Here is a 12,494-nt window from a genome sequence, read left to right as displayed (position 1 = left end):
CACTCTTTCTTGTAGCCATGGATAGGCACTTTTTTACCACGTAATCGTTGGGCCTACCCATTATGTGTCCATACCATCTGAGCCTTGATTTTGATATTTTGTCGGTTATGGGTGCAACTCCAATTTATATGATTGATGACATAAATTGTTTGCTCCCTTAGAATCTACATTCCGAATACCGGTAGCTTACCGGTACCTTTCAATTTAATCTATCTTATAAAATGATTATTCAAAGATGAGGTGTGAGATGAAGAGAATTATTATACTTAAATATTATTAGCTTTATTTTTTATTTCTTCCTCGTCCAAAGAATAATATCAAAATAATTTGAAAATGATAGAGAGAAAAAAAAATTATGCCTACAGTTTCCGTGTTATGAAAACCCTTTCAATATTAACCTATATCGAGTTGTCCTAACCTAATAACACAATTCCCATACATCCTAAATAGGACCACGAGCGTGCTGGATCTCATCGCAGCCTAAATATTAACATACATGGCATTTGCATTTGTTTGCGATGCCCGTCCCTTGGCCTTGTTTTATTATGTATAATGTAAGGAACAATAAGCCTTCGGTGTACCGAGATAGAGACGCTATTACTATTTTTTATTTATTCTTAATTCCGCTCTCGATATCCAAACATAAAATGTAGAATAAATTTTGAGTAAATTGTATAGTGTTTAAGGGACTTGCGAATAAATATATAATACGTTTTTAATTCTTTTAGTTTGTGTCATATTTTATTCATAATTGATTATGTAATGGTTAAATTTATATAAATTTAAAGAGTATTATGTCATTTATGTTAAAATGCCTTGTTAAAAATTAACGGATTTTTTATAAACGTTCCTTAGCGGCTCTTTAGTAAAACATTGATTTTGCTCTTTTTGTCGTTATTGATTTGACATTCGAGATAACACAGCATTGTTTTATTAATCATCGCTGAACTACGTTAAACAAACATTATAAGAATTATTAACCATTCCTTGCAACGGCAATGCGCCGCTATCATCAGAACTAAGATGTTTTGTCTCTTATGCCTGTAGTTACTCTGCCTCACTGACCTTTCAAACCGGAGTACAGCAATTCTAAGTATTGCTGTTTGGCGGTAGAATATTAAACGAGTACCACACCTATCCAGGCGGGCTCTCACAAAGCCCTTAGTAAATAATATAATATCACATTATAATGAATACGTTACTATTCCAAACATGGAAAACTAAAAAAAGAAAATTAATTATGCAGCACGAATATTACGTCAATGTCTCGTTAGTATAATAGCTTGTTATTACGGTTCTTAGGAGCTCAGTATCTACATACTGAGCTCCCGAGTTCAAATCCCTGGCTAAGATAAAAAATGTAATTGTTTGTATTAAGTAATTTTTACAAAGTGCGTAAACCCGTAAGTTTTGCGTCTAAACTTATTTAAATGAAACTTCTCTGAAGCAAATGAAATGTAGAATGATCGACAATCCCTTTAAATTACAATAATTTACATAAATTACATTAGTATGTATGTAAGTACTTGAAATTATTAAAATATTTTACTATTATAATGATATCGTAAGATAGCTACGCTTTGGTAATTTATTCTTTTAAGGATTATTATAACAATAATTGAATGTTTGTGTTATTATTTCGTCGTACGTAAATTGTCTCGTGTTTTTATTGTACTCCTGAAAACTTTATACAGTTATAATAATATTACTGAAATCCCAAACCACAACGTGGTTGAAACCTTCGTCATACGAGCTTATTCCTTGAATTTGATTTACGTGACGTGACTCACTTAAATATCAATGGTTCTTTTACCTTAAGTTGGTATTATTTCGTTGAAATTCCAAAGTATTAACAAAGACGAGTCAAATTAATAGGAGTAAAAATAAATGTCCCAGTACTTCGCTAAGATCAACTTCGCTGAATTTTATTTGACACATACTATATATACGTAGGTATACTTCCGATGATATCGGCTTTATCACCAAGCGCGAGATGAATTATAAAAAGAAATTAAGCTCATGAAAATTATTTGAACACGTGGTCTTCGGTTTAGATCCAATATTTTATACATTGGACCTTCTCGACTGGTTTTTTTTTTTTGAATATTTAGATTAATAATTTAGTGAATATTTTGTACGTGCTTTGTCCTGAATTAAGCTTTAGTATTCTTATTCTTAAATATGTATTTTAATTTTTAAAAATTTTTTTTAAATAATTCGAATTTTTTTTAATTAGTAAATAATAAGTTCGAGAATGTTTTATTTTTTAAATTAGAGTCAGGATACTCTGATTAACATCGTGACGTGTAACCACGCACCCTCCTCAAAAGGGTCTTAATGTGTCACTCTGATCCATGGGGATTCCCACCGTGATACGATTGAAATATATTTTTACATATACACGCATAGTTTTCATTATTTGTTTAAATAAAAATTCTTTGTTATAATCGCGCAGCTTAAATTAAAATAACAATAATAATAGAAAATTAAATTTGTAACTGTTTATCTAAAAAGATATATAGTGTTGTATATTATTAAGTTTAAAAAAACAAATATGGCCTTGTCGTTAGAATACGAGCATTACATTACTGGTGGTAGAGCTTTGTGTCATCAGATATGCTACCGCAAAACAGCAGTTCTTGGTATTGTTGTGTTCCGGTTTGATGGGTGAGTATGCCAGTGTAATTACAGGCACAAGGGACATAACGTCTTAGTTCCCACGGTTGGTGGCGCATTGGCGATGGCGCATTGACATTTCTTACAATGCCTATGAGCGTTGATGACCATTTACCATCAGGTGGCCCATATGCTCGCCCGCCTACCTATTCTACAAAAAAAAATACAAACGTAGATAATTTTTACGATCCGGGCAATCGAATAAAATGTCACATGTGTATCCACTCATCCGCAGTGGTGCAGCGTGATGGGAAAAAAACCTTTTCCATAATAGAAAATTAGGTATTTACCCTACAGTGGGTTAATTAGAAACTGTTACTTACTTACTGAAACCTTTTATAGCGCAATTTGGGCGTTATTCTACCCAAAACTTAAATTTCGGGGTTGTTTTTATTATATGAAGTCGAAACAAAAAAGTTGATGATTTAAATGATATAATACATATGAACGTGTTACTAACATACCTAAACTCAGGATTAATTATTCTAATACGGTATAAGCTTCGGGACCCAGATGTTACACGCGTGAATATCAACTTCGCTTGAATTTTTGACAAACACTCGAAGGTTCTTTATAAATAAAACAATAAATAACAATTAGAAATGGTAAGAAATTTTCCTCTTTGAAACTGTTTTAGTATAAATTCAATGAAATAATTAAAATGTACTTGGTAAGCTATAGAGGTTTAACGATCGCTACTGGGTGTTTAAACGGCTGACCGCCACTGAGTAACTGTTGGTTTTAACTCTGTAAAATGGGAATTAATTTCCAAAAAACTATTTACAATTCAATTTAAAAATGCAAATTTTCGTCATATTTTTTTTAACAATATAAATTAAAAGAATTTTCGTCAACGAGTTTCTTAATTAAAGCGAACGACAACTTATTTAAAGCTCATATTATTATATACATATACTGAGTTCACAATAAACACCAATCATTTAAACCTTCATCAAAACTCAAAAACTCTAACACTGAAAATGTACAACAAAAATATTCCACGCAAACAAATCCGCTTGCAATACATAGTTACGTAATAGAAACGTAAATAACATCCGAACAAGTCGTCGTAAAAAGCGAAGGACAGCGCCCAAATAGCCAAGCTATCACGTATCGATCAAGCGTATCAATGAATAGAGCGGTCCCTTGTTTATCGCCTGTATCGGCGAAGTTTCCATCTCATTTAACGCGTTCTGAAACACGCCCGGCAGCGGTAAAGACTCTTGTACACGTATAAGGGTAACTTTTCCAGGATTCATCTCGACGTTAATGCATTATCTCTTATTTTATTAGTGACAGCCAACGCATAGTCCATGCGTGGGCCTATGTCCTGGCGCTTTGCCGGTCTTGGTAGGTATGAAATATTCTACTCCTATATTTGAACACTAAGTACTGTTGCGTTCCGGTTTATACTTCAAGCACAAGGGACATAACATCTTATTTCCAAAGATTAGTGATGCATTGTTTATTTACGGGATGGTTAATATGTCTTACGGTGTCTATGTCTACGGGCGGTGGTAACCACACACCAACAGGTAAACCATTTGTGCGTCTGCCTACCTATATTATATAGAAAAATATTAACATTCTGTATTTCTACTTGTGTTAGCCTGTCTTGTTTATAATTATACCGCATTTCGCAGCGTATTGAAAAATCACGAAAAGTTAATACTTTGTTATACACTAACTTCTTGAATTAGCGACCGATCTCTACTCAATCTTCGATTGGTTCATTTGCTCTTGGATAATCATTAAAATAAACTTCTTTGTTAGAAAGTTGGAATTGATTGATAGTTTACAATATTTAAAGAAAAGTGCACAACATTAATTGTATTAAATCACCCTCTCCCTTTCAGAGTGGAGTACTGCTTCTCCGCGTCTCTTCTCGGGTAGATTAATCTCGGTTAATTGACATATATTTGTACTTCAGACTATTCAGACTGGATAAATTAAGCTTTACGATCGTGTTACATATACTGAAATCGTTCATTACAATGAACGGCAAAAAAGGTCATTCATATACCATAAATATATACAAGATTTTATCGTTGCTTCTAACACAAATATGGTGATCAAATTTGTCAATTTTTTTAATTAAATTATTTATATATTGTGTTATGATTATTAAGCAATTTGTCTTTTAAAGGTTACTTTAGTGCATTTCTTAAATTGTAACTGATTAAATGTAAAGCATAAACTACAACTGATTATTTTCTATTTAAGAAATTACTTCAAATCGGTAGTTTTGCATTGTTACTTTTATACCTGTTTTTGTAGTACAGATAAAACATTATTTTATATGTTAGTTAAAAGTGTATCTATATAAAAGAACTTAGTTTCAATAATCAATTCTTTAAACATTTTATAATTATATATGTACAGTATTGTATTAATATATTCTCGTCGCCTGTGAGTGTGCAATGTCTCAGTTCTGATATTCAGTTTAATGATCATCATTGTAAACCGTTACTGGACATAGGTATCTCCCCCGGTGCTCTAAGCTCCCGGTTCTCCGTCTTCCGTATCCAATCGTATAATGTCGAGGTTAATATTCTTTGCAAAGGATTGTGCGGATTGTGTGTAATTTATATTGGAAATTGGATACGATAAAAAGTTACACTTGTCAATAATTATACTCACTAAAAAGATTTTAATAAGTCGATGATCATTGGATATTATTATATATTTATTAGAAACAGATACTTCGTTTGGAATTACCAAATAAATACCCATTTATCTTATTTATATGCGTGAAATTAAGTTATAATAAATATCTCACCGCTGCGTATATCCAGATTCAAGTCCTCTATTGTGAAGAATAAAGTATCTTAGCTTTTGTCCCTTTGCTGCTTCACTGGTTCATGCATTCATAGGTTAATAATCAAACGTACGAAATCATATTCCATATATCATATTATGAAATATTGAATTTATGAGACAACTACTTTTAAAATATTTTTATACCAAACTAATATACATACAAATTTTAAAAATATAATTCTGTATTCCAATGATAAAATTAAATCTACATGAAATGTAATTAAGAGTGTTTGTAAGAAGACCAATCAGCAAGCTTCGTCAACCGAGTTTAACGGTAATAAAAATACAAATTCGAAATTATAAATGACAAATGTTTTAATAATATTTCTACTTAATTAGCACCGCAATTAAAATCTTCACCTTTAGATTTGTGGCATTACAAAAGTACAATATTTTTTTCAAAAGTAGTTTAAACCAATTTTGACATTTACACTTTCACAGATACAAAGTTGACTTTCTCAAGTAAGTACTCAATATGAAACCAACATCTTAAGTTAATGTTGGACAAAATAAATCTTAGTGAAACAAAAAGAAAAAACATTTTGTGAGGAATTATTTAAGTTTTCAGGCTTCGACGGAATTTTCATTTGAGATCCATTACAAACAGACTTAGCTCAGCTATATATGCAGATAAGAAAGTTAGTATTAAAATTAGATTAGAGTAATTAAATATTTTTATCGTAGCGTATATAATGATTGGAGCTACTGCCACAAACTGTATTCGTTCTTCAAGGAAGAGCTCTGAGCGGAATATTTACAATGTTATGTTAATCAAAAACTTTAATTTTGATTATTTTAATAGAAACACTCACAAACATTGTATAAACACGAGAAGTAAAGATAAACAAACTTGTAACACCAAATTCCCGTCTTCGTAAAGTCAATACATCATACTTAGGTGTATTCGCTCCTACAATAAAATCCCGTAGATGTAGCTTTGCCAATTCATAAAAAACGAAATTAATGAAAATGTATGTATTATTCAATGAAAGAGTTAGTTTATTTAATTTTGATCCAGGACGTATATTATTTACCCAAGTATTATTGGAAAATAATAAATACTGAGTCATGCGGGTTCTTTACGATATAATCTTGAACTTACACGTTATATTTAAATTTAGTATATTTTCACTTTTATCATAGAATCGAATCAACTATGAAAAACACTTTAGACATAAATATTTCACAGTTGATAACGTGAATATCACATAATTCCAAACGTGATATAAAAGTTTTGTCAGTCAGATCAGTGTCATAAAGCTGTCTGGTTGTTTACGAAGCCCGTGATTGATCAACGAGCAACCGCATCACTTTATCTGCAACTATGCAATGCAGCCATTTTCCTGCACATGGTTGTTTTGACAACATTTAGACCTCGTTACTAACAATAATATTTCTTCTCCTAACAGCTTCCAAACAATGTTCTGTCTCTATTATTATTTGCATAATTTTAGGTTAGGTTACCTAGTGTTGTTATAACAAATAATGAGCAGTTAATATTCAGCAAGCATATTACTATAATTTTTTTTTCATATGAAAGTTTTTTAGCCTCTTCCTATAAACATTATATAATATTCGTTATTTAATTGTTTCAAGTCTTAGTAGCTTTTTTAAACTGTAAATAAACTTTCTACAAAAGTTTTTGCATAAGCCTGAAAATATATCGAGGAGAATAACAATATTGTGAGTCAAACTATTACCAGAATTAACCGCTTTCTGTATTTTCCAAACCGTATAAAGCGGAATATCATTCGATTTTATCAGCACAATGAGATATAAAATGAGGCTCACTGGTCGTGAATGGAAGGATTATTCGTGTGCCCGAATTAATCTCCTCGCCACTGTATCGCTAGTTTGTTCTCGGTCATTTAGAGCGTTATATCTGAAATTGCACAAGCATTGAAGCTATGTATATGTTTAAAATTGTAATTTCATTTGTAACTCTTTCCTTTTTTATGATAGATTTTGACTAAAACAAATCACAATGAAAATGCCGATAAAAAATATGTAACATTTAGCCATGAATAAAAGTCAAAGGAAAAAGCTTCATTTGTTTCCGTTACAATATTTGCGTCTCGAATACAACCAAAAACAGACACGATAAAAACGTATTACGCGGTCTAAGGGTGCCTTTCGTTCTGCAATGTAAAGGCACCACAACGGAAACTTCCGCAACGGAACGCCAAAGTTTCCCCATTCGGAAGCTACGATCGTGCAATCAATAAAAAACCAACTGATTGAACGGACCGCCACGCCCGTACAACTTGGACTTGGGGATTAAAGAATAATAAAATTGCCTACTCATTTATCTAGTATTTTTACAAATTTAATATTTAACAGCCTCGTTGTTTTAGTGCATATAAGACCACAATTCCCGAAGTCCTGAGTTGAAAGCCCTTATCGGGACAGAAATAGTTGGTATACAGTAGTTATTGAGTTTGTTATTAAGAAAGTCACAATAAGATCCTGGAGTTAGTAAGTTCGGCATTACGTAAATGTTGTGCTTGAGACACACATTTTTGCACTATATCTCCTGCGGAGTTGGTTAGTTTTGGAGATTCGCCGTGGCCGTATTTCGTTCAGAAAAATAAAATCAGTAAATAAGAGGTAAAAAGAATATAATGAGAAATTAATGTTGAAATTTAGCATACACATAAATATTGTAAATAAAAATGTATTTATTTCATAATGCGATTGCAAAGCTTTGTTTCGACTGAGTCGTCAAAGGAGATTAGGTTCGCTTACATAGTCCTCTCCCCGCTCTAATGCTTTGTATACTTATAGTCAAGTAAGTCTTCCTATATATGGCTAGTGGTCAGTGTTAAACGGTGAATAATAAATAAATTAAAATGGCGTGGGGATACTGGTCGGCATCTTCTGTTCTGCCCGATCGTGGCCGGAGCCCGCGACGTGCTGGCACTTCGGTGGCACACTCCCACCCTAACCCGCCAACAGCAAGGGAAGTTATGGAAACACACGACGAAAGCATAATACACACAGCGTCAACGTCTAGAGATAGCCGTGATCACTCCGCTTCCCCGCACTCGTCATCAAACGGTGGTCACTCACACCATCACGAAGTGCGACATGCGGTGCCCGCCAGCGCCTTATTCGGCGAGAGTTATGGAGAACTTTCTAGAAGGCCGTCACTCGATCTCGGGTCAGTGCGAAGTGCTTTAGCCTCGTGTTCAGGTGGTGGAACGCTAAGTGCAGGGTCTACTTTGACGCGTGGTGGTACACTCGCTGATTATCTTCCACCGACGCCCTGTCCTCACCATCACAGGGTGTACGTGGACCACCACAAACACTACGAACAACCAATACAACCTGTGCATGTGGGTGTGCCTCATCACTCACATTCACATGCCTCGAGTAGACATCACACGGACGACGAAGACGATCTCGAACCAGCTTACGCAACAGGTACGCTTTTGTAGAAATTTATGTGGAAAAATCATTCATTTTCATACATTTATGTATATATAAAATAGTGACTTTTTAATTCAATATACATAAATTAAGTGTTTCTTTAAAATTTTTTGTCATTTACGTGACCGTTACAAAATTCGATCGTTAGTCGAACAAGGAGGAGGATGCTACATTAGGCGCTAAATGAAAGTGCCGCGATGAATGGTCTAACGGAAGTAGGCCACAGGCCACGAAACACATTAACGGAGTAAGACCGAAGTTTAATTAAATTAACACGATAATTGGGAAATGGTCGCCAAATTTCTGAACTTTTAGTGCGCTAGCCCACGATAATGTTCTTGAATAATAAGTGATATAGCTATAATATAGCTTTCTTAAAAGCTAATTTCACAGACTCCAGTGATTTTTTAGAATAATTATTATTTATTAGAAATAATTTTTAATAAATATTTTATAACCAAATCTAATATAATATGTAACTGTAGTTATGAATTTAATTAATGTATTGATTTTGTTTTGGATGAAATAAGGAATCTAAGTGACGACATCTGTAATAACACTGGAATATCTCTATACGAATTTAACGACACTCTCCTATCATAAATTAATAGACTAGCATTAGGTATATATTTAGATTTAGATACTATTGATTTTAAATTACGTTTTTAGTTCCTACTTGTTGTGTATACATATTGGTATATATAAAAAAAATTTAACTGTGCGTCTTTAAATTCATAGTTCATTAAATTTTGATACATAATTATTGTAATTTTATAGTAATTGTGTTTGATTATTATTGAAAATAGGTCGTATTTATGATTTATTTAAAAAAAAAACAACGTCACGTCAGTGATACTAACTAAAGCGTAGACCGGATTAAACAATAGACACGCTAGACAGACAAAAGCGACGGTAGTAGGCCTTGTTACGTCACTCACTGTACTTTCCAATGACGCCAGATAAATTCTCTCTAATGCACAGGATATGATAGGATCTGTGTCGTAATAAATGAAATGCATATAAAAATGATAAAATTGTAAATTTTCTTTATTTTATATACTGTTTTGATTTTTATTTCCAACTTCACTTCGGTATTCATCGTAGTTATTAGGTCTTTTCGTCTTTGAATACTCCTAAAATAGATATATTATAGATAAGTAGATTGAAAACTGAGCCAAATCATTTTTTAGCCATAATTTAGCCGTCATATACTGATGAATATAATACCTTTGATTATGGACACTGGCATGTAAGACATTTTTTTAAGTTGTTTGAGGACGATAAATCACTGTTGTCCAAAAACACTCCCATTGTATGAGGTATAAAGCCCCATTCAATGTGCCGCCAACTACGCAATCTAAGTAGATATGTTTTTTGCGCATACAATTTCACCAAGTCACATTTCAAAATAGAACACATTGTTAATATAAAGTATTGTTATTAATTGGTAGAAAAAATGCATAGTAGGCGATACCTACCCAGTACAGACCCCAAAATACGTTAATTTCCATGCAGGATATATAAATTTAATCTTTATAGTCGTATTTAATTTAATTTGAGAAATCCTCTAGTGACTGATTACTCAATTAAGTATTATATTCGTATCTTATTTCTTTTATTGAATTTTTCATCGGCTTAATAATGTAACAATACTGTATAATATTAGCATTTGGCCGCGTTTACAAACAAAGCATATGCCGACAACTGATTTGAGAAAAACATTTGCGTCCTCAATAAAAATATAAGAAGTGAAACGAGTCTTTAACGTAACGACAAATTTTATTTCCATAGCACAAAAGGCAGCAAGCGAAATTACTTCAAACGGTTTAACATTGTTCAGGTAACATTGTAGGCGTCCTAGCCCCCAGCGACGTAGGCCTCACTTCGACCTACTTTGAGCTAGTACCTACTTGTAGGAACACGTTAAAACTTTTAAAATGTTTCTTCGGGCTGTGTAAACTGAACTATTTTTGTTAAGCGAAGGCTATATTCTTTTCAAAGTCTGACTGAAGTCATTAGCATCACTGTCCCTCACGTTTATCTCTTATCTTTTCAAATATTTTTTTATCTATTCATACGATATGATGGATGCGGCATTTCAATATGCGAATAACATTTATAAATCAATCTTTTCAATTTATTTAATAGACGATGTGCTCGTTTGAAATGTCCATTGAAATATAGATTACTATTAAAAGTATGTATTCATTCATATATTTAAATGGAATGTTTTTATATTTATCTTAAACAAGTTCATTATTTTTATACTTTTAATTTATAAATGCTTTTCGTTGTTAGAAATGTAGTGGAATTTTAATATTTTCTGAATAGCATAGTTCTGAAGAATTCTGTAATAACTTGTTTTCGATGAAAAATTATGCATCATGTCAAGTATGTGAGATTATTGATTATGATTCAGTTATTAATGGAAACTTTAAAATTTACGGCATTACCAATAACTTTTGTGATCAATTTAACAATGCTGTCTTCTTCTTTCGTATGTCAAATCAATTATGACAGTAAGAGAGAAATGTGTGTTTAACTAAACGGTTCCGTTTATCTTTATGATTACTTAATGAAATAAGTGACAACAATGCCAGTGACGTTTCAACATCACTCTGACATTAATATTAAACAACTACAGTAATGTTAAACTAACTGCTGAAACTAAATTAACAGCATTATATATTTAAACTATGTTGTTCTTCAAATTACAAGAAGCTTCTTTTTGAACTAGATCTCGCCCGCGGCTTTGCCTACGTATCAGGGAGAAGGGAGTATAGTAACAGCTTGTAAATGTCTGACTGCTGGGGTCAAGCTTTCTCTCCTTGATGAGAGGATTTTGAGCTTATTCCTCCACACTGCAATGTGCATCACATATGTGGCAGATTTTCATTCGATACAGGCAGGTTTCCTTAAAATCGATGAAGACGAATTATAATTACAAATTAAACACACGAAAATTCAGGTGCTTGCTCGGGTTTGAATTCTTCGGGTTAAGTTCACGTCTTCTAACTAATGAACCATTTGTCTATAATAAAGCTACATGCAATTTTATTTTTATATTAAAAGAGCGCGAAGCATATCAATAATAAGAAATTTGAAGTAAATTTTTCTCATAAGCGATCCACATTTCCATAGCTGAGATATGAACGGTTGACTGAATGAATGCAAGAACGTTTCGCGGCGAATGTAATTATTCTCATTCACCTGCCGGGTAAGTTAACAGCGACCGAGTTGCGACCTACTTCACTTCATTCAATTATTTTACGCATTTTATAAATGGGTTACCATTTAGATTAAAACATATTGTCTTGAAAATCGACTTTTTTAATTGTTATTGGCTTAAATTTTACCTGATGTGTTGTTTTTCATGGGTGTAGTTGGTTGGTTTTTTAAGTTTCGTTAATGTATAATGGAAGGCAAAGAAGATCAATTCAATATGTTATGTCGGAAACTTATGGGTTTAACGTTGCTTAATAAACATTGCTTAGCGGCTTAGTTAAACACTGATTGAGCTCTTTCTGTCATTATTGATTTTACATTAGAAAGAAGAAGACACAACATTG

General features: G+C 32.6%; 2 protein-coding genes across 6 annotated transcripts in view; one reads left to right on the top strand and one right to left on the bottom strand.

Moving 5' to 3' along the window:
* Nucleotides 1-12,494, bottom strand: part of LOC126771590 (zinc finger and BTB domain-containing protein 17-like) — a 299,967-nt gene that overhangs the window by 106,498 nt on the left and 180,975 nt on the right. The gene's annotated exons all lie outside the window — the stretch shown is intronic.
* Nucleotides 1-12,494, top strand: part of LOC126771587 (atypical protein kinase C) — a 216,332-nt gene that overhangs the window by 98,090 nt on the left and 105,748 nt on the right. The window contains exon 2 of one of the 5 annotated variants that reach the window (XM_050491551.1): nt 8,281-8,919. The exons of the other annotated variants lie outside the window; for them this stretch is intronic. Coding sequence (XP_050347508.1) covers nt 8,346-8,919 — 574 coding nt within the window. The 5' untranslated portion in view covers nt 8,281-8,345. The remainder of the gene's footprint in view (nt 1-8,280; nt 8,920-12,494) is intronic. 5 annotated transcript variants of the gene reach the window in all.

The sequence above is a fragment of the Nymphalis io genome, chromosome 11, assembly GCF_905147045.1.
Source record: "Nymphalis io chromosome 11, ilAglIoxx1.1, whole genome shotgun sequence".
Classification (NCBI taxonomy): domain Eukaryota; kingdom Metazoa; phylum Arthropoda; class Insecta; order Lepidoptera; family Nymphalidae; genus Nymphalis; species Nymphalis io.
This window is presented reverse-complemented; position numbering and strand designations above follow the sequence as displayed.